The sequence below is a fragment of the Schistocerca piceifrons genome, chromosome 3 (genome assembly GCF_021461385.2).
Source record: "Schistocerca piceifrons isolate TAMUIC-IGC-003096 chromosome 3, iqSchPice1.1, whole genome shotgun sequence".
Taxonomy (NCBI): domain Eukaryota; kingdom Metazoa; phylum Arthropoda; class Insecta; order Orthoptera; family Acrididae; genus Schistocerca; species Schistocerca piceifrons.
Genome location: NC_060140.1, coordinates 289,094,150 through 289,121,218, shown reverse-complemented (window position 1 = coordinate 289,121,218; position 27,069 = coordinate 289,094,150). Strand labels below are relative to the sequence as shown.

At 37.7% G+C, this 27,069-nt stretch overlaps 1 protein-coding gene across 1 annotated transcript in view; it reads left to right on the top strand.

Annotated features, from left to right (window-relative positions):
* The first annotated feature begins 212 nt into the window (after window positions 1-212).
* LOC124788594 (26S proteasome non-ATPase regulatory subunit 2-like) overlaps window positions 213-27,069 on the top strand; it is a 205,575-nt gene continuing 178,718 nt past the window's right edge. Inside the window, exons 1-6 of the mRNA XM_047255864.1 lie at window positions 213-237; window positions 288-395; window positions 482-489; window positions 522-578; window positions 8,432-8,560; window positions 8,741-8,916. Of these exons, the coding sequence (XP_047111820.1) occupies window positions 213-237; window positions 288-395; window positions 482-489; window positions 522-578; window positions 8,432-8,560; window positions 8,741-8,916 (503 nt within the window). The remainder of the gene's footprint in view (window positions 238-287; window positions 396-481; window positions 490-521; window positions 579-8,431; window positions 8,561-8,740; window positions 8,917-27,069) is intronic.

The window sequence follows — 27,069 nt, the reverse complement described above, 5'->3', positions numbered from 1 at the left end:
GAATCTTAACACCATGTCATTTCAATTATATATGCTTTGTTAATCCATTTTTTGATAAACTTATGTTCTTCCATTTCATCTTTTCCTTTTTCAAGGGCTGTAAAATAATGAATTTTCCATTAATATGTTTTTAGAATCTAACATTGATAGAGTAATTGTGGTTCAGTTAACAGCGTATGTGTACTAACTTTTTGTTGCGGCATACTCACGGCATGTATGTGAGACATCTTATGAATGGTGAATTGATTAATACTGAATGTTTTTAATGTTTATTGTTGGATTGAAAGGCAGTATTTGGCCTCATTTCTATAACTGTCAGCATAATTTTAAAAAAATGCTTAGTGATTCTATCCTAGGACAACTTTTTTTTCCACTGTTAAATAACCCCAACAGTGGTTAGTGTACATGAATTGGGCATCATGGCATGCGGCCCTTTAATTTTTATTTCCTTTTCGTACTCTGACTGTTTCTGTTGTTATAGATGCACTTGTAAGACAATTATATTTTTCTTTTGTTTTCAGTCTGAGGAGAACAAGCATATAGAAGAGGAAATTAACCTAATGATGGAAAAACTGAAGGTTAGTGCATTGATGCAATCTACATTCATTAATGTTTTAATATGTTTGACTAATAACATATTTTAAAATTGTAAAGAGATAGAATGTTAGGATGAGGGGAAGCAAAGGTGAAGAAGGAGGTGTTAGAGAGAGTACTGTACTAGGATAAAGGTAGTAAGTATATTGGTAAGCACTGTTCCAGCTTCAATCCCAAGATGATATGATAGAATGAGAAATGAAAATGAATACAGGTAAACAAAGAAGAATTGAAATAAATAGTACAATTACTAACTGGGAAGGCAAAAGGGAAGAAACAGTGTGAGACGGGGAAATGTGGATAAAATAGTACTTGAGTAAATAAATAAAAACATAAAATAGTGTAACTATAATATCAGGTCTTGGGAGGGGGAGGGGGGAGGAGGTTACATTAAGAGATTATTTCCAAGAGGTTAACTCGGGAAGTTATAGGTGTTTATTATTCTACCATAAAGACTACATACTCTTATTTATGTGGATTACCTATCAGGATACACGATTGGTGACACCAGTTAGGAACTTTCAAGCCTTTCTATGAAGAGTATTCTCAACTATTGGCTAAATTCAACACAGAAAATGGACAACAACAATAAGCTATTTCATGCCATCATCAACAACATTAACAGACTCTGTAACATATGAGTTTTGGAGCTTTCTCATCTGTCAAATGTGAACATTAATCCTATGCAGCGCAAAAAAAAGTATGCTAATTCTGCAGCATTAACTCAACACAGTGTAGTGAATAAATGTGCCAAAGCGGGACCACATTTCAAATCAATGACCTATTCTCTGCCAGATCCAACGTTTACCCACACTCTGCCCACAATTATGGGCTCCGCCCTTTATGCCAATCCTAGTTCAAATGTGATTTGTGGTAATGGGAAACATATTTCAGCAGCAACAAGTGATCAACAATGATGAACAGTTTACTTTGGTTATTACTACTTTGGACCTCTAAACCACAGCATTAGTTTCAGACATTATTATGCACCTGCCACCAGATTGAGCTTACAGAAGACTAGAAGACAAATTTATTTCTCTCTTTACAATATCCATCAACCTCTGGTTCAGACAAATGGTACATCAGGAGAAACACGTCACCATGAAAGGTCCGGTGGCATCTGTGTAATTTACTAGAGAGCTCCACAGTGTCTGACAATTTGTTCCTACACATTCGGCAGCAACAACTACTGGCACCAGTACGAACAGTGTTGGCAGTATACAATGATAAATAACTTCACAAATTGCAGGTTGCCAACAGGGTCTACACAATACTCAAGTTGCCTGCAACAATTGACATGACAACATCGATGGACTTGCTGGCCAAATGACTTAGCGATGTCAGTCATGCCGATAGCGTACTTGTCAGCTGAGGTGTTCACAATATCCATTGCATGATTCATTGCACCCTCAGTGGATTTTCCTTTCCTGAAACCATATTGTGGGGGGCTCATACTTTCTAATTTTCTGTAGTCCCTCAGGCAGTGGCCCAGAAGCTTTCACTTCCTCTACTTTGGCCACAGCATTTACCAAGCAAATCGGCCTGTAAGATCTTGATTCTCTTGGGTCTTTGTCTTCCCCTTCTTTAGTGTAATGGTATTTGAGGTTTCCCAGATTCTGGGCACTCAACCCCGCAAAAGACATTTGTTTAGTAACACTGTTATATAAGGCACAATTTGATCCACTATCTGATGCAAAACTTCTGCCTGTATTTTATTAGGTTTTGATCCAGTAGCTGATGCAACACTTCTGCCAGTATTCTATCAGGTCCAAGCGCTTTCTTCTTTTTTAACTTTATTATTCCCAGCCTCACTTCCTCCTGGGCAAATGAATTCATAACACTGTTATTCACATGCTTCTCTATCAATTCAGAGCAAAGTTGCTGATGGAACTCTGTGTCTTCCATTGTTGTATCATCCAGCAATCAAGTTGTGAGTATACGCTGCTCTGATGTTTCCCTCTCTGTTGTCATTGTGCCATTGGATCTTCTCAAGGTTGATAATACAGGGGGTGATCGAGCCTTATTTGTTGTGAGTTTTTGTGGAAAACCCGAAACATCTGGTTCGATTTGGTCCTTAATGTATGCCTCCCATTTTTGTATTCATGTTTGGTGTAGCGTGTTTTGTATTATTGTTTGACTGTTCAATAGAAAATCAGCCTACTTTGTCATTCTGTTTCCCCTTATGATATTTGTTAGTATATCTTCACCTGCCTTAAGGACTATGAGGCAGGACTCCAGGGAATTATAAACCCTTTTGACTTCCTAACAAATGTTGGGATCACCTTGTCTCGTGCCATCTGCAGTACTCATACCAGTTCATTTGCTTTGGTGTCAACAGCAAATCTGCTTCCTTACAGTGGATGTATTTTGAATTCTGCCTCTAAAAGTTCCCAGTCTGCTCTGAGTGGATTGTATAGTTGCTCGGGCCGGATGTTAGTGTGTAAGTCATTATCTGTGTTTGTAATTGTGAAGTAAAGGAGACATGATCACTTGTTGTAAGTCCGTCACAGACCTTCCAGTTAGCAATGTGGTCACTGACTTTCAAGTTTGCAAAGGTGATATCTATATTTGTTGCCACACTTGCACAATTTTGGAAAGTAGGTGGTTTTAGTGGCCTATTAATGGCATGAAGGTCAAGTTCTTGTGTAGTGTACTGAAGGCAGAGTCCTCTTTTATCCATCACTCTGCTAGGCCACAATGTTGATTTCACGTTTGTGTCCACTACAAAAATGTGTCTGTCATGTTGATGCATTGTTTCTGCTGTTTTTAATTCTTCTATGTGTGATTATATGTCTTGACTGTACAGAAAATATTGATTAGTTATGTAAAATTTTTGTAAGACAGTCATTATTTCTGTTGTCACCGCGTGTCCATCACAGAGTTGATGTGTCTTTGCCACTGTCATGGCTTGATCCAGCACTGCAATCATGGCCACTGGATGGTGACCTGATTCTATGATCTGTAATGTAACTGGCATTTGGGTCAATACCCTGTTTCTGGAATGTGGCTCCTGAACACTTAGTCGCAAGTCCTTGTATCACCATGACACTGTGCATCGCATTTATTGGGCTGATTTTAATCATTTGTCTCTGTTCCATCGCATTTGGTTTGCAATTTGGTTGTAAGTGAATGCCATGGAAACCTAGTGAGCACATAGCTATGGAGCCAGTCTAACCTGTCTGTCTGGCCATGTATCATCAGTAGCTCCCTGTAGAAATGCTATCAAGTGTCTACTGCCTCCTCTTAAAGACAATATCAGGTAGAGTCTGCAGTTCCTTTGTATTTGTAGGCAAGTTGTTGACACTGAGCTGAATAAGATCAGCTTCCTCCATGACAGGAAAATTTGTGGTACAGCCTTCTGGATGACTGTGCCTAACTGGATGGCTTATTGCTATGGTTAATAAATGCATATCCTGTAATTTAGCAAGTCTCACTGCGTTTTCACACATTTCATAGACAGACTGCAGGTCCGGCCATAAAGTTCTTCCATTTTTCTCCTCATGTCCATCACAGTTTGTATCCTTTTCGTAGTTCCTGTAGCCATATGTAGGTTCTATGATTTGTATATTTCTGTAATCTTCCTCTATTAACTGTTGTGTGCTATCCCACTCCACTACTACAGTGTGTTGTGTGCCGTCACATCTCGCATTTATTGCAATTTCAACTTTTTCTGAGTTTGGTAGTATATGCTTCTTTAAGTCTTCATTGTCCAGAGGTAGGCACGATGTCCATTCCTTATTTTCCTTTCTTCTTAGCCACTTGCAGAAACTCCACTCCTTCTCTCCATTATTCTTACCATTGGTCTTTTTATTGTCCATCTCATTATTGCCTCATCCATATGGTCAGTCACGTTTGGTTTGTGTTGCTATGCGTCTTCTCATTCTACCCTTCACAGTGGATGAGAATATTTTGGCCATTTTGGCTCTTGCAGCATCTCACTTTCTTTTCGATGGAGGTTTCCATTTCTTACAAAGATGACAGGTAATTTTATAATCTGCTTGATCAGTGGGTTCAGGTTTAGTAGTTTTCTTTCTGGACAGTGTTTCATCTTCTTCAACTGTCACCAGTGGATTGCACAATGAACAATCCATATTCAGTTCTTTGAATTTACCTCTCCAAGAACATTTGGTACATCACAGTCTTTACCTCATTGGCTGCATGATTTTTTTTCCTTTTCACATATGTTGTGCACATTGGAGCTCACTTGGTATTTTTACAGTTCATTTTTAGATGGTCACACTCTCCACTGTTGGAGCATCTTGGCTTGTTTTCCTTACAGTACTTTGCAATGTGCCGTTAGTCATGGCAGTTTGGTGACTGAAGCATAGTCCTTTGTAATAGTTGATTAAAATCCATTTTATATTCTTTTCTGCATAACCAATTGTGCTCTTACTTTTGGATTTACCTTCGGTACATAATTTACTGTCAGCTTCACCCATGGGCGTGTTTTAAACCTGGCTTTTGTTTCTTCTAAGAATTGCTCCCTATCTGTCATTCCCTCCAAGTTCTGTTAATATAGTGATTCAATTAATTTACTTTCTGGCATAGTAGCTGGAACATTGTACACCAGTGGTCACAAAACTTCCTTCACTGCGGGCCAGATACCTGAGAAAATGATGAGTGTGGATTGCACCATCATTCCATACAGCATTTACAGGTCAGAACAATAGCCCCGAGAAAAAAGATGAGGAGCTAAGTTCAGCACTCCATGTTAATCATGGGTGATTGGCATGGCACAACCAACGTAAGTACTTACTAAAAAATTTATCAAAGAAGGCGATGTTAGCAGAAAGGTAGTTACAGTAGATCAAGTATGCACATATCCACATCTCACAAACTAACAATAAGCAGCAAAAAGTGTTAGTGAGATTTGTGAAACTGGTATTTCGTTTTCAAAATTTCAGCCATGTTTGGTTTGGTATTGCTGCATCCAATCAAGAAAATTGCTTTCAAATGTTCATCAGTCAGTCTCACTTGGTGTGCTGACTTCACGTACTTCATTTTTGAAAATGTTTACTCGTAGACATAAATGCCATAACAGTGGCAGATTTATTTAGTTTCTGAAACTCAACATCAGATAAGCAGTGATAAAATTCAACAAGGTTTCCTTCTATGTACTTCTCTGTCAACAAGTTATTTGCTTGCGAATCAGTGAAGTTCAACTGGCACAGCATCAAGTTTACAGTCATACAGATCTGTAACAAAAGAATGCCTCTCAGTTCTATCAAAATATGATAATATTTTGAAAAAAATGTCTCTTTAGCTCACGAATATTTTTCTTTTTTCAGGAAACAGAGTTGATCTCTCCCAGGACTTGAACGAATATGAGAAATGTTTTCTCCTTCCAGTTGTGCTTCAAACAATGACAGCTTTCTTCGAAATCCTGTGATGATAGTTTGCGAATCACAGACGAGGTTATCCCTTCCCTGAAATTTCAAACTCAGTTCATTCAGGAGGGAGGTGATGTCAAGCAAAAATGATTACTTTGACAACCAGGCAAGATCTGACAGCTGTGGATCAGCTCTCCATTTCAGTGAGAAAAAAATATGTTTCCTTTTGGAGCTTACAAGAACAAAACAGGGCTTTACTGCAGCTGAGCCACCTCACTACTTTATGATAAGGCAAGTCACAGAAATCTGAATCAGTTTCTTAAAAAAAAGCCTGGAACTGATGGTGACTGGTTGCGTGTCACGGAACGCACTGTAACATGTAATGCTCATGTAAAATGTTTGTAAAGGTGGTTTGACAGAGTGTGTTCCCAACATAACATGAGAACACATCTGCAGATCCTTGTGTATGAAGATATCTTGGTCTATATGTCAGGATGCCAGTGACAAATTAAATTTAGAAATGAAACTCTTGACTTTCTGAAGTTGGGACAAAGGTTCACATGATGGGTGGTCATGTTGTTGCTTGAAAAATTCAGAAAGGACTGTGAGTGGGTCACCATACACAAATTCTTCTGCAGAAGCTCCATTGTCAGATTTAACAGCTGTAACATCAGTAACATGGCAGAAATGTCTCATGTACCATACATTCATCAAGCAAATCAGGTATTGTCGGCATGCCGGATGAACAGCTGTCACAGGACGGATCCAGCCTGTGGGCCATAGTTTGCTGACCCCTGTCATAGACTGTCACTTTCGGTCTACACTTCTAGGTGGCTTGCATATCATTTCTTTATTTAGCTCTGAATTTTTTTTCAGCTCCCTGATTTCTTCTTCTGTTTCTGTTTCAGTTATGTCTTCATTGTCTGCTGCCTTCGTTTTCTTGATTCTTATCTTTTCTTTCTTCAGGTCAGTTACGTCTACCACAGGTGTCTGTATTTCCTTTTCGTCTTTTTTGTGCTTGGTCTTGATAAATAGTATGCTGCCCTGCTTGGCTTGTGTGGTCTCCGTCTTTCATTTTGTGGTGACCATCTGAATGAGTGGACCAGTGACTGCCACATTAGCAAATGAACGGATCGTCTTGTTTTTGTTTTCTTCCCTAAGCATGGCATTGTCTTTTTCTAATTGCTCTATATGCCCTGTCAGTTTTGCTTGTGATATTGTCCAGTGAGTGAGTTTGCATTTCAACTCTAGTATTTTCGCAGCAGTTGCCATTCTGGTTACAAGGAATTCCTCATCGGTGTATAGTATTATGTCCTCACGTTTGTCCAGCTGCACATTACTTCTTTCTGAAGGCTCAGAAGTTTTTGTGGAGGGGTTTGTTGCAATCTCTGTGTTGCTTTTTGCCTGATGCATGTTTCATAATATGTAAATGAGATACCTTGAAGTTGATATGTTGATACTCTCGTATATGTACAGACGTCATTGTTACTGACGTGTCTGCTGTCTCTGAGTTGCCAATGTCACACACCTCCCTGCCGCCGTAGCTGATGCCCCCTAGTGGCCGGCAGTGTGATAGCTAGTGCTGGTGTCACTTCTCATGCAAGTTGCACTGCACGTGGCCTGAACACTGATGCTTCACAATCCAATGTGGCACACCACAACAACCCTCAAGCATAGACATCCTGTATAGTGGCGTGCCCCTACAAGAACTTGTCAAACTGGTGTGGATCTTTCCCTCAAGTATTCCAGATGTCTCACAAACACCTCACACCATGACCAGTCCAGAGTCATGAGATCACACTCCCTAGACACTGATCAGCCCCATCTCACAGCATGTGGATAGCCTTTGCTGCAGCTAGTCAGCTTCATGGGCACCTCAACATCTGACTTACACAAGGCTTGGTTTTTGGATCAAGTTGCAGTGTAAAGACATTCTTGAAGGTCTGCACTATTGTACTGTATCCCAGTGATGCATTTTATGCTGGTGCCTTGTGAGATTATCAACAAGTGCACAGGATCTCTCTGAAACTTATTTTTATTATCTTTGCCGTAATCTGTAAGTTTAGTTCTTATCCTTATCTTTTTGACTTAGTACATTTTAATTGATGAATAAAAGGTTATTTCCATATCTTGAAAGGTTACGTACTATTTCTTATGTGGATCACTTATCAAGCTACACTGTCTTTGACCTCTTACTCCCTCTGACTCTGATACTTTCCGTCTATCTTTTTTCCTCCCTCTTCCTCACAACTTGTGGATCCCTCACAGCCTAAGATCTGAGTGACCCGTTCCTCCATTCTAATCTTTCCAGTCTGTCCTTCTGCCCTGAGGAAGCAGATAATAGTTATGAATAGTAGGAAAATTTTCACTTTTAAATTTGTGTAGTAGGCAATATTGGTGTTTCACCTCGTTATGGTAAGTTTTGATTAACTTTTCTTCTCTTTGTACTTTTTTAGTTTTCTCAAGTGAACTTTCCTTTTGATACTAACAATATATTTTCTTTTCAGGAAGATGATTACAGTCAATATAGACATGCACTTGAAACTCTTCGTAATCTTATCCGCTCAGCAACAACCTCAATGACAAGTGTTCCCTTTCCTTTAAAACATATGCGTTCTCATTATCCTTCACTCAAGGTTTGTGTAATTTTTTTTTGCCATATATTGTGGAAAAGTGCAGTAATCTGGTAATCAAATGAAAGTTGCTTCTTCCAACAAATTTATGGCATTCTATTCTGCCACAATTTCTAATAAATATCTGCAAAGCCATACTCTATTTTTCTCTGAAATTTATTTAGATAGCATTTCTTATAACAGGAAATTCACAGAAAAATGAAAGAAGGGAAGACTCGAAGCCTGTGTGCAGATGTAATATCTGTTGTATCAATGGCTATGTCAGATGTTAAAGAATTAGAAGGAAAACGAGAGTGCCTCAAATATTGCCTCCAAGGTCTGCAGAGAGATATTGCTGATTGGGGACATGAATATGTCAGGTGGGAGTAGTACACTTCTATTCTAAATATTACTATAAAAGTAGGTAACCAGACTTATTCCACAGAATTTTATATGGATATCAGTAATCCCATTATCCCTGTTTGTTATCAGAAGAAAAGCAGTTATTCATGTATAATTCATAATGAAAAGTAATTAATTTTAATTTTTTTCACATTTGTTTAGTAGTAAGTAGGTGCAGGTAAGTAGTTGCAGATTGTAAATAATCAGGATTGCCACAGATTCTGGAAATCAGGGAATATGAGGGAATTTCAAACACATTAGGGAAATTTGAAAAAAAAACACTGTAAAAATCTCATTTTTGTCTCAGTAGATGAAATGGTTTGTTTACTGAGGTGTCATGCATCATCACTGGCTGGGTGCAACTATGTGTACGACTTCCCCATTCCCCAATTCCTACTGCTTCTCCCCTTCCTATCATGCCCCTCGGCTTGCAGTCAGTGCTGCCACCATTTCTTGCTGCTAGCCTAGCAGCTGCCAAAAAGAGCCAGGGAGGCATGAGGAGTGGTTTATTTGGATATTATTCTCAGAGATTGTAGACACAGCAGCCAGAGATGGCGGTCATGTGTGCATGAGTTGTGTCTGAGTGATTGTGTGAATGTGTGTGTGCTCTCATTTTCTGACAAAAGCTGTGGCTGAAAATTTAGATGTGAGATTATGATGTTTTTTTTTCTACTTGCCTGTCTGCAGCTCAGCAGTCATCCTATCCTCCTTATCAATAATTCTCAGAGTATTTGAACAAGTTATCTACTGCACAGATTGATCACCGCGGTCTCATTTTATCAACATGCTGTCTGAGGCTTGTGAATAGCTGGCCACATGAGTGGATTTCCGCAAAAGGCCAAAACCACAGACCATTTCTGTGGGTATCTGTAATGGATCAGGCTTGCTAATCTGAAGCCATTTGGTTCCCAATAATGTGCAGGCTCTGCTTGTCAGATCTGGTCTCACCAATCTGTCCGCATGCCAGGTCTGTTTGAGTGTGATGTAATGCAGCGGATTTTCATGGTTTATCCATGGACCCAGGACTGCAATCCTCCTCAGCAGGCCAGAGGCCATGGACAATGGATTTCAGGAATTGCAGCTCTCTCACCGCACATACGTTGTACATTGTGACATTTTATAGAAATTTTATTTGTTCTGGTACATTCTGGCTCTTCAAAAGTAGTTTATGTGTCAGAAAGTATGGACAATAAGAAGAAGAAATTTGTGTCAGTCACTGGTGGTTTGTATGCTATGTACTCATATATTTCTCAAAAGAAAAATCATAGCTGTAAAATAGTAGATATAACACAGTGGGCAATAACCAACAATAATGAACATATTAGAACCAACATTTTATTGGCAGTCACGTGCAATATTGGTTTACACAATTCTTCCCTGCCTTATACACTTCTTTCAAGAGTCCTATCTTTTCTGCGGCTATTTCTGAAATCAGTGAAGGTATTTTAAATCTGTCTTGTGACTCCAAGGAAATGTATATTTTTGTCACCGAGTATGTTTCATTTGTTTCATTTTATTGAAATAAAATAACATCGGTGGTTTTAATGAAACACAGATACCATTTGGCTTGCCTTCCCCATCTAACAACAATTCATTAAAAAAAGGTGTTGAATTTATCACTTAAGATTTGTGCTCACATCAAGAAACACCATTTGCTTGCAGTATTATTACTATTTTTTTTTTTGTAGATATTTCCTCATTTGCACTATCGTTTCGTGTACCATAGCTACAAAGATAGTTTGTCAACTTACTTCGTAACTTACTCTTGAGCTCTCAAAATCTGCCAGGAAAAAAATGCTAAAACTTGTTTGTAAATCAGGAAAATATCATGACGTTTCACGTGGGAAAACTTGTGGCAACTCTAATAATGCTCCTGTATTATCTTGCACACTAACATAATTTTAATGTCCTCCAGAAGCTATGTTTTCTAAAGATTTTGACAGATTTGCTGTGTAGTTACAAATATGTTCACCACCAGTCAACTGCTTTGTCTAGAGCAGGTTACTTAGTGGATTACCTCATAAATGAAGTACAGAGCACTCCATGCTCCATGGAATATTGCAGCTGCTTGGGCCAGTATTACATATCTTGTGAGCTACAGACTTTAGCTTTTGCAGCTCACATAACGGCCAATAACATACACTATTTTGAGGGTGAATCTGTATTAAGGGAGTGAGAAGTAAAGGACATATGGAAGATATGTCTCTGCTCAAAGTACATAATATGTTTATTGAGCTTTTTCAGTTTGACATTTACTTTTCTAAACAAGAGTAAAAATCTGAGATGATGAAGTGTTTTCATCTTAATATGGATGCATACATTACTGGATCCTGAAAAACTGGTATTTGTAGCGTGTCTGATGGTGATGCATCATTGAGTGAAACTGAAAAATGAAAGCTGAATTTCAATTTAAAAGATGTTGATTGCTTCAAATCTTGTTTCAGAAGACTTTATATTCTGTTTTATTGTAGTTTCAGGAGTTTTAATATGATCTTGGTCATAAATGAATATCATATTTCTGTTGACAAAATTATGAGTAGGATAGATTGGTACCCACCACAAGGACGACACATTGGGTTGAAACAGGCACAACAGAAAACCTGATGGTGGAGGGGGTGTGGTGTCACCGCCAGACACCACACTTGCTAGGTGGTAGCTTTAAATCGGCCGCGGTCCGTTAGTATACGTCGGACCCGCGTGTCGCCACTATCAGTGATTGCAGACCGAGTGCCGCCACACGGCAGGTCTAGTCTAGAGAGATTCCCTAGCACTCGCCCCAGTTGTACAGCCGACTTTACTAACGATGGTTCACTGACTACAGACGCTCTCATTTGCAGAGACGACAGTGTAGCATAGCCTTCAGCTACGTCATTTGCCACAACCTAGCAAGGCGCCATATTCGGTTACTATTGATATTGATATTGTGAATCATGTATTGTCAAGAGCGACGTTCATCATTAATGGAATAAAGTTGAGTATCAAACTTATTACGTCCGCTTTCTGAATTCTAATTCCTTGTCATGTTCTAGACCTCACATCAGTATAGTCCTTCCCTCCTCACGCCAGCCTGCGTGAGCTAAAACGCATGCATTTCGGCCTCCTCTAGTAACATGGTGTTGGCTCTTCTGCCAACACAACAGGAGGTATCCACATAGCCTGGCCTGTAAAGCAGCCACTGAAATCAAGCATGTTATGTTCATCTGCATGTTGTGCTGCAGGGTGGTCCACTTTGCTCCTGGTCACAGTCATCTTTACAGTGAGTAGCAATCTGTGCTATTCATAATATTGTTGGTATTCCAAGGTGGACTTCTCATTGTCATATTTATGTTCCTTTTATTTATTTATTTTTTTCCACAGATGAACATATTCTGTTTTACGAATGAACTGACACCTTTAGTTGTTCTTTGTACTGCAATGATGGATTTAACTTATTCATATGGTTAGTTACACTTGCTATAAATCCTGAGTCTCATATCAGTTTGAGTTGCTTTTTTCTTCTCCTTGTGAGAAAGAGATGAATTTACTTATTAATAGGAAACAAAGCATCTATTTATTTTTCCTGTTTGTGCCATCAGGTATGGTGTGATCCCAAAGCCTAACAATTAATATATTTAAATTCCTATGAACTACACAGGCCAACAATGGAAAAACTTTTTTGCTGAAAATACCTTATTCTTATGTTTTTTGGGATGGGAACTCCAAATACGATACTTAAAAAACTGTGTCACCCACCATTTCTTCACATTTTATGGTTAAATTTATTAAATTAAGAGATTTTTTTAAAGAATTTAACAGCTTTTATATAGTTAAAATAATCTAAAAAGGGGGTGTAATGAATGTAGATGACATTGGTAGCACTGCTAAAAAACATTTGCTGGCAAAAAAAGGTCGATTCTATTTTTATGTTAACAGATGGTGTTTTGTGAACTGTCAATCTCACTTTCCCGTTTCCTGTACATGTACTCAGTACAATGTCTAATTGTGGTTGTAAAACTCCGCTGACAGTTTTTGTTATATTTGTGGGAATTTGTGATTAAAAAACACCAAAGAAACATTACAGACTTCGTGAAAAAGGTTTATCTATCATACTTGATGATCAAGATAAATCTTGGGCACTGCATAAGGTATGTTATGTGTGTGTTGAAGATCTGAGAAAATGATCCAAAAAGGAGAAAAAAGCCTTTAGATTTGCTGTTCCTATGATATGGAGGGAGCCAAGAAATCATTTCAATGACTGCTCTTTTGCAGTATTGATATCACTGGTCATAATTCGAAAAACAAGAAGGTAATAAGGTACCCTAACCTTCCGTCCTTCACCCAACCAGTAGGGCATTGTGTAGATTTGCCGGCTCCTGAACCACCAGATGATTTAAATTCTATTCCAACAGAAGTATTTTCTGATGTACGATGTGATTTAGATGAACCAGATGATAATGAATTCCATTGTAATACAGAGAGTCTAGAGCCCAAATTGTTTACTCAGACAGATCTTAACGATTTGGTTAGGGATCTGACCTTAACGAAAGAAAAAGCTGAATTGCTTGGCTCTGAATTAAAAGAAAAGAACTTATTGTCAGTTGGAACCAGCATATACATGTATAGAAATTGAGAGCAGCAGTTTTCCAAGTTTTTTCAACAAGAAGGTGATTAAGTGTACTGCTCAGACAGTCCCGGTCTGATGAATGAGTTTGGTATTGAATACAAAAAGGAAGACTGGAGGCTGTTTATTGATTCATCCAAAACTAGTTTAAAGGCTGTTTTATTACACAGTGGTAACATGAATGCATCTATACCTGTTGGACATTCTGTACATATGAAAGAGAGCTATGAAAACCTAGAAATAGTGCTAAATAAAATACTCATTCCGCTCATGGTTGGACGATATGTAGCAATCTAAAAGTAACATGCATGTTCCTTGGTCAGCAAGGTGGCTTTACGAAATTTCCATGTGTGTGGATGGGACGGTAGGACCAGGTATCAACACTGGTGTAGAAAGAACTAACCTGTGAGGGAGTCTTTAAAACCTGGTGAAAAGAACATTTTACGCGTTAGCCTTGTAGATCCAAAAAACGTGCTCCTATCACCTCTACATATAAAGTTAGGCTTAATGAAACAGTTTGTAAAGGCTTTGCCTAAAGATGGACCATGATTTAAGTATCTCTGTCAAAAGTTTCCACACCTTTCAAAAGCTAAACTAAAAGAGCGTGTCTTTGTCAGACCTGGCATTAGAAAATTGATGTTAACTTTGAATCCACAATGACCTTTAATGAGAAAGAAGCATGGATATGATTCAAGCAAGTCATTACAAAGTTCTTAGGACATGAAAAAGACCCAGAATATGTTTCTATTATAGCTACAATGTTAAAGAAATTTAAAACTTTAGGATGCTTAATGAGCCTGAAAGTTCACTTTTTGAACAGTCACCTTGATTACTTCCTGGACAATATGGGAGATGTTAGTGAGGAGCAAGAAGAACGTTTTCACCAGGACATTAAAGTGATGGAAAAATGCTACCAAGGCCACTGAAGCACCAACATGATGGATGACTACTGTTGGTCACTTCACCGAGAAATTCAGCAAGCAACTCATCATAGAAAAAGTTACACAAGAAGCTTCAAAGAAAAAAGAGAAAGAAAATACAAACCAATTCCAGCTGGCAAGTGAAACCTCTATTAACACGTCTCATTGTTTTAAGTAGCTTACTGTAAATACAAACCATGCTTATGTTGTAACAAAGCATTTCATTAATTTCCCTGTTTACCGTATAGCATAGGATTTTTATACTACATAGTAAAAAGAATATTGCTCAAAAACTATGGGTAATACAAAAAAACTAAGGCTAGATTTGGATTCAGCTCATAAAAATCTATAAAGATCAGCTATCAAAGTAGAAAAAAACTTTTCAAAAAAAATTTTCGTTGGCCTGTGCTGTTAGTGATTTACAGAATAGAGTTGTTATAAATGAGAATATCTGTCTGGAAAGTCATGCTTGGTAAAGCATTCTGGGATGGGAGGTATGCTGGCCCTGGATCGAATCCACTCAGCAGATTAACAATGAGGTTCAGTGTATCAGCCAGCCTGCATGTGGGTTTCAGGTGGTTTCCCACATCCCACTAGATGAATACTAGGCTGGTGCTGAAGTCCCACCTCAGTTCCATATTTGTAAACATTTGGAAAACTTTCGATCACTTACACATAAATACCACTACACACAGATTGTTGGGGTACACACAGCCACATCCCAGGGTGTAACAGGGTGGCAACAAGAAGAGCATCCAGCCACCCCTAAATTATCCATACCAAATAGACTAATAATGATGCCAACTCTGTGCCAGTGTGTGACAAAAGCACAAGAAAAAGAAGAAAAGAAGAAGTTGCTATAAATGAGAGACTATGTCTCTGTTAATATATACATGTTATCTACCTTTATTTCTATACGTGTTCTTTATTCCTATTGATATGTCGGTGTTCTGAATATTCTGTGCATGATTTAGTATAATAAAATGTTTCTTTGGTGCTACTTTAAACTAGGATCACTATACTTAATTGCTTTACTGAGTATTAAAATAGAAAACAACACGTTATGGGCCCAGGCTACCCACATCCACCCAGTAAACACAGTTTGTTGAACATACAAATCAAGAAATAACTAAGGTCAGTGATCTATCTGAAGCCAAAATTATTACATTAAATTAATTATTGCTTACGGAAAAATTGAAAGGAGAAGAGAACTACAATATATGGCATTTTCCAATGAAAACATTTCTTAAAAATGGGATGCTATGGGAATGAGTCTCAAGTGAAGTAAAAGGACAAATCAGAAGTGTGTGACGCTGGAGTGAAAATAATATTGTCAACTGATCCAGCAATCTGCTTGCACCTGCAGAACACAACATCTCAAAAGAAGCCTCGAACAAATTAAAACAGGTATATGAAGACTCAGGACTTTACAGAAGAATTTATTTGCCAAATATGATCTTCACAGCTTCACAGAGACAGTATAAGAATTTGTATCCAAAATAATCAACTTATAATAGGTTAAATGCTTTGAATTTTGAAGTGAAGGATGAGAGAGTAGAGAGATTTTCATTGACACAGTTACCAGATGACTGCAGACCGATTATTATGAGCCTAGAGAATTCCGATATACCAAAAATGGAGTCACTGTTAAAACTAAATTGTTGCTCTGTGAATAGTGACACATCTCTTCAAGCGAACAAGAAAGACAACAGAAGCTTTGTGCACAATTTCTCCAACAGTCCAATATGCTATAATTGTAATAAGTATGGTCATATTGCAAGAAACTCTCTCAGCAAAACAAGGGAAGAAAGTGTCAAGTCATTGAAAGGGACTTCAAAATACAATACATTTTTTACTGCAACATATAAAGCCATAAATAATTACTGCTATATTGACTCTGGTGCTTTAGCACATGTCTAAACTCCCGTGTTGGAAAGAATTCATGTAGATCAGTGTTAATGTCACAAGCGGTAGTAGTAAATAATGGGAATTTACCCATTGAAGGAGTTTGTGACACACAAGTTGCTAGGAAAAAGACAAAAATTAAAGGAATAGATTATCTTTATGTGCCACAGTTAAGTAAGAATATGCTTTCTGGTGGTAAGAGGGGACAAAAGAGACATTCCATCATGTTTCATGAATGAGACTGCCACGTGTATGATAAAGAATCTATTTGCAACAGTAATGCTTGATTGATGGCATGTACAAACTGGACCAACCAGATAATTGTTCAGTTAAATCAATTCCATATCACTATTGGGAAGAACTTGTGGCTCAGGAGATTAGGACATTTACCGGTAAGCCTTGCAGAATTGCAGTTTTGTAGAAAGGTATGGATGGCATTAATTATATGGGAACTATTGATTTTCCATGTTTCATGTGCTTGGAAATCAAATAGAAAAGGCTATATTTCCAGGGTTCTGAGTGAGAACGAATGTTATCCTTGAATTAATATGTTCTGACTTGTGTTGTTTGATGGAAACAAGATCAGTTCTAGGCACCAGATATTTCCTGGCTGTAATAGATGATTATTCAAGGAAGATGTTCTTGTACACACTAAGTAATATAAATGAAGTAGCAGAAAGTACTAGAAATTTCAAGAGCTATTGGAAAAACATACTGGATTTAAAACACGTTTCTTGCACACGGACAATGAAGGAATTATTCCTCAAACAACAGTACCCCATACACATGTCAGAAGAAGAAGAAACACAATAAATATTTACAATGAAAAACAATTATTCTAATGTATCTTCCACAGGTCCCAAGTGAAATGATTGTCACGATGTGGAATGAGTCAAAGCATTTTTAAACATATTTTCATTTATGAGGTAATAAACACGGAACAGAAGAATTATTTTACAGCACTTGTTTGCAATGATCACATTGCTACACTGAATTTGTAAAGAAGGTATATTGTACTAGTATTTGCATTATTTTCAGAAATTCATCAATAGAGGTGAAGGTGTTGGCCACCAATAAATATAAAATCTTCCTTTCAGTGTTAATGTTCAACAAAAGAACTGTATGTTGTGGTCTGAGAGGCCATTGACTATTGGTTTTGCAGTAGAAATTTGTTCATTAGACTGTCCTATAAGTATATTATCAATGTCTGTCTGTGAGCAATTAGCTGCCCTTGTTGGGAAGGTTACAGTAGGAATGGATCCAAATGATAGTGTTACTGACTCAAGATTCTTTCTGGGTGAGTTTTTAAGAAAATCTACATTACAGTCACCAGCAACCATTATTCTTTGTTTTTGTTGTTCAATAGGCCAGTAGAGCTTCAAGGAGTTTTATGAACAGCTTGACATTACCTGCATGTGCTTGATATACTGTTATGAAGCATTTATTATGAAATATTACTTCTGTTTCAGGTGCTTCCATATTCAGCACTAGCAGAATTTGTGATTATCTGTGAGCTTAAATTTATGACAGTTCGTGATGAATGTGACAAGTCCTCCTCTTGCTGTTTCTGCTCTACAAAAGTGAGGTGTTAACAACACTTAACACAACTGTACCAGTGTCTAACATTTTGATGACTTAGAGTGTGAGTGTGGGTCTGGGTTATACTGATTTATTTCCCCAGACCACATTCCACTTCTTTATGAGATGACTTTCTTGGGGTTTGCAACCACTCTTCTCTACTGGATAGCCAGCTGCTAGAAACTTCTTCTCTGTCAAATAACGCTAGGTACAGGAACTTTCAAGCCTCTTTCTACTAGTGAAATAAGTAGCCATACAAACTTTACGTTTCGTCAATCAACAATGTATTTCACTTTCAAGCACAATAAAAATTCTAACTTTTAACATAATATGTAACTTCATTGAGTCTCTCATACAGTCATATGTTAGAAACAAATTGATTTACATTCAAAAGAAAGTCTGCTTAGACACCAGACCTTTCAGAAAAAGAGACTGAAAAAATGCCGTGCCTCTCACAAGGATGAGTCAAGAGCCTACAAGAGTACTTTTTGAACTATTCTTGTTTCACGTAATAATAGTCAGTGACACAATAACCACAGAGCTACATATAGATTCCATGGTTCTTCCTTGCACACTCACTAACACGTCTATGGATTGTCCAACAGGTACTTGTCGGTGCCGCTCGACCGCCACGTCTACTTTCTTCCTGCAACTGATTTTAAACCTGCATGCACAAACATGTGACATGCATTAGGTAGGATTCTGCCATCCCACACTCATATCTAGAATATCGTGTGTCTGAGATGGTAGAAGGCTGAGTGGTTTTAGAATTTACACAGAAATTCTCAAATCACTACATATCCCCCCTATCAGATCGAACACGTGATATTTTATACATAATCATTATGCAAGTAATATCACTCATAATAACATCTCATATCTTAACAGTATACATTTGTGTGTGTGTGTGTGTGTGTGTGTGTGTGTGTGTGTGTGTGTGTGTGTGTGTGTGTCATGACCATTTATTCGTTGTTTTAGTCAGCTTTACTAATATTTAGGAATTGTGAGGAGAACTCTTTTTCTTTTCTTTATTTCCTTTTTCAATCGAAAACTTCAGGTGTTTATGACACATGAGTAATCTACTTTCTATTCTTATCTTTTTGTACTACCTTTTTCCTAGTATGTGTTATTTTCATTAATTGTAGCTTGGAGGAACTCTGGGCAAAATGAAAGTGTTCTTTTGACACTCATTTACTTCCACAAAACATAATAATGCTAGTTGTTCATAGAATTTACACTTTCCAGTAAAACTCCTATAAAATTTGTGAATTTTGTCATGACACTGTTCCCTTCTCGTAGGATCAGCACCTATTCCTTGCTTGTGGGTTGACCTTATGAGAGCATTTCCACTTTCCATTCTGGTAGGTATGCCCCTTACAAAACATCTCTATTTTTTAGGCCACAGATTGTCCTACCTCCATGTTGGTACATCTGCCCTTTATACTTAGTGAGTGCCAGGTATGTCCCCCTTATCCTTTCTGAGTAGGCCTCATGGATCATTACCTTAATATACATTTCTGTGTATACCATAATTAAGTATCTTCTCGTAAAAATGTAAATCTATCTTAAACTTCACAGTCATTCTGTAATATATCATCCACTCCCTAGAGTCCTCCTCTGCTTACCAACTTCTACACTTTCAATAGATATTATGTCTATTTATACTACATATGTCCCACTATCCTTCAATTCATCAGACTTTTTATTCCACTGACGTTGTTCACGCCTTTTTCTTATTTATCCATTACTCATTACTATTTTATAGTTGTTCATTGTGTATGGGCACCTCTCCTTATGTATATTCAATGTATTCATAACTCTCCATATATGTGCGCTAATTTCACTACGTACACACCTTTTCCCCTGCAACACCTGGCAGTTCTCACATTGTGGCAGGCTTTGTCTTAAATAATTTAAAGTTTGTGTAGAAGTGTATATTTATGTATATGTGGATGTGTGTTTGTGTAGTCTGATTCTTTGGCCTTCGTATCTAAAGATAAGATATAGGTTATTAGTAACCACGGAAATATGGAAAGACTTCAGCGATAGAAGTTTATGAATATGGAAACAGGAAAAAGATAGACAGGTCCTCAAGATGAGAAGTTTGCTAGGATTGAAGAAGAGAAAGAAGATAGCCACAAAGACATGAAACCCTTCCCACCCCCTTCCCCAGGATCCCTATCTCTCAGGTACTTGAGTGAGATGCCGAAGGAGGTTTGGTGTTAAATCATTTCCTACAGAATGGACTTGTCCCACATTCACCCTTTGAGGTCCCCGAAGGAAATCCTAGCAGCCATATGTAAATGGCAAATGAAGAAGAATCAGGCACATTTGTTTATGAGGGTTGTTTGAAAAGTGTGATATGTGTTTTGTTTTAGTCATGATTTATCTGTTCTTATAAATCAAGCTTTTAGCTGCAATACCCATCCCTTTCAAAATTTATACAAACCCTCCCATCTATATCACATCTCATAAAAGGTGTAAAACATTCTATAAAAAATAGAAAAGCTACACACTTCGGTATAACAGTTATTCAATTATTCACATCATATTACATTTTCCACAAATATACTATTTTATTCAGTTTATTTCGTATAGATATCACTATTGTATAGTCTTTTAAGTTGTTCTCTATTTTACGATCATATCCAGTTTTGTAAGCAATAAGATTCTAGAATAGTTCTAGATCTTAAAGGGTTTTACATCAGGAAACTATTTGGAAAAAGCACCAAAAACAATATGAGATCCAACGGTCATCACTCCGCGCCTTTACTCAGAATGTTAACATCCCTGGGGGATATACAATTTCACATCCTTTACATTGTATTTCCCCCTTTTTTGTGTTAAATGCCAATTGAAATATTTCCTTATTGTATCCCAAGTATTATTATAATATTTGGGTCCCATAGATCTGATATTAACTTTTCTTGATCACTGGCAGACCAGTATTTCTCTTTAAATTTCTTTTGAAAGTCCTCCCAAGAAGAAAAATTCTCAGTATTTACTGTACCCCGTTCTGACGCCTCCCCTAAAATGTACCCATCACAAATTCGATCCTCTTGGAATCTTCCCAATTTTTTGGCATAGATTGGTTAAATCTCTTTGAGAAGTCATGGGTGACTGGAATTCGAGTGTAGGAAAAGGGAGAGAAGGAAACGTAGTAGGTGAATATGGATTGGGGCTAAGAAATGAAAGAGGAAGCCGCCTGGTAGAATTTTGCACAGAGTACAACTTAATCATAGCTAACACTTGGTTTAAGAATCATGATAGAAGGTTGTACACATGGAAGAACCCTGGAGATACTAAAAGGTATCAGATAGATTATATAATGGTAAGACAGAGATTTAGGAACCAGGTTTTAAATTGTAAGACATTTCCAGGGGCAATGTGGACTCTGACCACAATCTATTGGTTATGACCTGTAGATTAAAACTGAAGAAACTGCAAAAAGGTGGGAATTTAAGGAGATGGGACCTGGATAAACTGAAAGAACCAGAGGTTGTACAGAGTTTCAGGGAGAGCATAAGGGAACAATTGACAGGAATGGGGGAAAGAAATACAGTAGAAGAAGAATGGGTAGCTTTGAGCGATGAAGTAGTGAAGGCAGCAGACAATGAAGTAGGTAAAAAGACGAGGGCTATTAGAAATCCTTGGGTAACAGAAGAAATATTGAATTTAATTGATGAAAGGAGAAAATGTAAAAATGCAGTAAATGAAGCAAGCAAAAAGGAATTCAAACGTCTGAAAAATGAGATCGACAGGAAGTGCAAAATGGCTAAGCAAGGATGGCTAGAGGACAAATGTAAGGATGTAGAGGCTTATCTCACTAGGGGTAAGATAGATACTGCCTACAGGAAAATTAAAGAGACCTTTGGAGATAAGAGAACCACTTGAATGAACATCAAGAGCTCAGATGGAAACCCAGTTCTAAGCAAAGAAGAGAAAGCAGAAAGGTGGAAGGAGTATATAGAGGGTCTATACAAGGGCGATGTGCTTGAGGACAATATTATGGAAATGGAAGAGGATGTAGATGAAGATGAAATGGGAGATACGATACTGCGTGAAGAGTTTGACAGAGCACTGAAAGACCTGAGTCGAAACAAGGCCCCCGGAGTAGACAACATTCCATTGGAACTACTGACGCCCTTGGGAGAGCCAGTCCTGACAAAACTCTACCATCTGGTGAGCAAGATGTATGAGACAGGCGAAATACCCTCAGACTTCAAGAAGAATATAATAATTCCAATCCCAAAGAAAGCAGGTGTTGACAGATGTGAAAATTACCGAACTATCAGTTTAATAAGTCACAGTTGCCTAATACTAATGCGAATTATTTACAGATGAATGGAAAAACGGGTAGAAGCTGAACTTGGGGAAGATCAGTTTGGATTCCGTAGAAATGTTGGAATACATGAGGCAATACTGACCTTACGACTTATCTTAGAAGAAAGATTAAGGAAAGGCAAACCTACGTTTCTAGCATTTGTAGACTTAGAGAAAGCTTTTGACAATGTTGACTGGAATACTCTCTTTCAAATTCTAAAGGTGGCAGGGGTAAAATACAGGGAGCGAAAGGCTATTTACAATTTGTACAGAAGCCAGATGGCAGTTATAAGGGTCGAGGGACATGAAAGGGAAGCAGTGGTTGGGAAGGGATTAAGACAGGGTTGTAGCCTGTCCCCGATGTTATTTAATCTGTATATTGAGCAAGCAGTAAAGGAAACAAAAGAAAAATTCGGAGTAGGTACTAAAATCCATGGAGAAGTAATAAAAACTTTGAGGTTCGCCGATGACATTGTAATTCTGTCAGACACAGCAAAGGACTTGGAAGAGCAGTTGAACGGAATGGATGGTGTCTTGAAGGGAGGATATAAGATGAACATCAACAAAAGCAAAATGAGGATAATGGAATGTAGTCGAATTAAGTTGGGTGATGTTGAGGGTATTAGATTAGGAAATGAGACACTTAAAGTAGAAAAGGAGTTTTGCTATTTGGGGAGCAAAATAACTGATGATGGTCGAAGTAGAGAGGATATAAAATGTAGACTGGCAATGGCAAGGAAAGCGTTTCTGAAGAAGAGAAATTTGTTAACATCGAGTGTAGATTTGAGTGTCAGGAAGTCATTTCTGAAAGTATTTGTATGGAGTGTAGCCATGTATGGAAGTGAAACATGGACGGTAAATAGTTTGGACAAGAAGAGAATAGAAGCTTTCGAAATGTGGTGCTACAGAAGAATGCTGAAGATTAGATGGGTAGATCACATAACTAATGAGGAGGTACTGAATAGGATCGGGGAGAAGAGGAGTTTGTGGCACAACTTGACCAGAAGAAGGGATCGGTTGGTAGGACATGTTCTGAGGCATCAAGGGATCACCAGTTTAGTATTGGAGTCCAGCGTGGAGGGTAAAAATTGTAGGGGGAGACCAAGAGATGAATACACTAGCAGATTCAGAAGGATGTAGGTTGCAGTAGGTACTGGGAGATGAAGAAGCTTGCACAGGATAGAGTAGCATGGAGAGCTGCGTCAAACCAGTCTCAGGACTGAAGACCACAACAACAACAACAAGAAATGGGTCGGATGTACCTCTCCATCCAGTTTAAACTTAGGGAACTGTGTAGATAACCCTGATTTAGCTCCCCATTGTAAATCAGTCACAGCTTAACTAGTTAATACAACGTTAGGTGAAGATACCCTTTTTTTTACTTTATCTTGGATAAGCTTAATCTCTTTTCACAGGTCATCCATACCCTTCCTGGTATCATTAAGTTCAGAAGAAGGAATAGGCAATACATTCCCAGATGTTATTCTCTCAGTAACTTTTCGATCTATAATTTCCCCAAATTGTTCCTCCAAACTGATTACGTTTATAATATCAGAGTTATCTATTTTCTCTTTGAAATTTCTTTCTACATTATCTACCCTTGTATTGACACCTGTAATTTGCGAGTGAATGATTGGTATTAACTCATTCTGCTTATGTACACTCTCTTGCAAAGTATACAACCCATACCTTACGTCAGTATACTTAATACTGTACACTTTTACAAATGATCCTGACTTTTCAGTAAGTTCTGATTCTACACTATTAAATTTGTTCTCAATGTTAAGTTCTAACCTTTTTGACAAATCCTGAAAGGTATCATTCTGTTCCTGGCTAAGGTTAGTAAACATATGATTTATATGAGTGGTCAAAGAATTTATCAACTCGTTCTTTAAATCTACTTTTAAATTCTCTACTTTATTACTTACGGTGTTGAATTCAGTCTTCAAAGCCCCCATGCCTTCATGTAGATTACTAAATTCTTTGCTTTGATAATCGACTTTGGCATTAAACAAACCTAAATTTGTCGTCTGAATATTTAAAGTTTCCTTCCGAGCATTTAAAGCTTCACTCTGGGTATTTAACTGAGAATTTACTAAACCTAGTTCTGTACGTAGAGTTGCACTCTGAGCTTTGATTAAATTTATCAACTCAGCCCAGTAAGGCACTTCTTTGCTAATTTTCATGGCCATAGCTGGGTCTTGAATTTCCTCAACCTGTTGTAGATTTTCCATACTTTTATATGCTTTAGCTCTTGTAAGCATTTAAAACTAACTTTAAATATGCTAATTACACAATAAAACTTCACTCAACAGTACCTGGTACCACTTCATACTAAGGTAATTAAGTTTTGTTAGAATTCTCGTTGTGTAAGTGAGCAGATGTAGAGGCAGGTCAGCACCAGTTAACAGCAGCTGGTGCCGGCAGCATCGGATGTACATTGGTCTCCACGTCTATGTCCCCGCGATGTATACTCCCTGCACTGGATCTTCTTGGTTGAGGCATTCTATGCATACTTCTTCTTAGACAAATACATTGAAATCTTCTTTACTGTTTTTATTGTTGTGAATTTTTCATGTCTTCACTGTATTTCATTAAAATTTTGCTCCATTGGATACTTGAACATATTCCAATGTTTTGGAGTAAATCCATTGTCTTATGTATGGTTGCTATGGCAACACATAACAGCTTCTTCTCTCGTTTTTGACTTAAAATTCCTGTTTTTCACTTCTTTCACACAGGTTGCCATGTTCTAACATTCTGCCGACATAAAGTGTGAAAGTAGACGTACAAACTTTATGTTTCGTCAGTCAACGATGTATTTGACTTTCAAGCGCAATAAAAATTCTCACTTTCAACATCATATGTAACTTCAGTAAGTCTCTTGTACATTTTGGGACCAAAACAAAAAAAAAATCAATTAAACAATTGCTCTAAAATGCATACCTTAAGAGCTATGAGCAGTTGTTCATCTTTGCTACTTTGAAACACAACTCTTGAAATGATCAAGTGCTCATAACTTTTGAGGTATGCATTTTAGAGCACATGTTTGCTGGACATTTTTTCTTATTTTGGTCTGTACTACCACTTCCCAAAGTATGGAAAGCAAAGAACTTGCAGTAGAAGAGATTTGTTTCACAGTATTGAAGATGAAAAATTGCTCGTAACTCTTAAGGTATGCATTTTCGACCCTATGTTTACTGAGACTTTTTTGCTTCTAGTATCATGTACTTTCAACTGTATGTGTTTACGCCATTAATTATGATACACCCTGTATTTAAAATCATGCACATTCAAGTGCAAGTGAAAAAAGTTACAAACTTCTGTACATTCCGCCTGGACTGCATCTCTAAAACTGCTGCCATGTTTAGGATTTGACAATACATTGTTTTGAAAGTCAGTATCCATTTGTTATCTCCATCTCTCTTGGAAATGAACATTCTGCTACATGTTTTAAAGAGTTATTCCACTGAAAACATTTTCCATTCTTGGTTATAATGTGGGCAGATTTGTAACTAATCTGTACTGCTGCATAGCCCTGGTTTTCTTCATTATCATTCATGTTTGAAGTATAATGTTTACAATGCATGAATTGATGCAGCATATTTATAAACTTTCCATTCTAAGAATTTTCTCAAGACTTCGCTAGCTTGTTGCCTTTAAGCCTGCTACTTGTCACCAAGTGATGTGCCACAGTGATGAAGACAATGGACTAACATTTGGGAGGAATGAGGTACCAATTGTTGTTCATCATTTAGATTTACATTTCTCATTGTTTACCTAAACATATTAAGCTAAATGCTGGGATGGTTTCTTTGAAAAGGTATAGCCTCATTTCACCCATTTGGAGCTTGTTCTCCGTCTATGTTGGAAAATATTCCATGAGTCACCAACTAATTATTAAAATAGCTCAAGGGTGACCGTATCAACACTGTTCAAGATTTATTCTCTTTTAGCAGCACCATAACAGCCAAAAGTATAGCTAGTTTTCATCTTCTTGTTGTTTTGTGACCTCCTCATCTATGGTACGTTTCAAGCTAATATCTGTTATGGGTGCAAACAATGCCTGTCTGAGTAAATATAAGGCATCTGTATTGGTTGTTAATTAGTAGATGCAATGTTTGATGCCACAATGACTTTGATCTGTGATTTCAGTGTGTCATTATTTCTTGGATAACACTGATTGGAAGGTCAATAAGCTAGAAGTAATAAATCAAGGTGTCAGACAAGGATGCTCTCCATCACCAGAGCCATTAGATCAGAGCATGGAAATCAGAGGCACCTAGTGAAATCCAGCTAAGATTGCAAAAGACAATAAAGCCTTCCCTTTTTCTGACTTAGATGATGCAGGCGTATTTGGGGGATAACTTCCAGAAATTAGTTCATTTGTTGAACATGATTTGCAAAAGTTGTGTTCCAAAATCTTGACTAGAAAACCTAAGGTTATGACAGTCAGAAGGGAAGACTCAGCATCCTAAAAAATGTGTAGTGACAGTGTGCTATTATAACAGATTACATACTGATACCAGAGAAGGGAAGTTGCTACTCACCATATAGCGGAGATGCTGAGTCGCGATAGGCACAACAAAAACCACACTGCGTGTCTACTGCTGACAAAGGCCTTTATGGCTAAAAGCTACAATTGTGTGAATCTTTTTCTTGTGCCTATCGTGACTCAGCATCTCTGCTATATGGTGAGTAGCAACTTTCCTTCTCTGGTATTGTTAGATTACATACTGAAATTAACATCAGCTGCAAATATTATCAAGATATAGAAGATGTAATAACAATTTTCTCTAAAATGT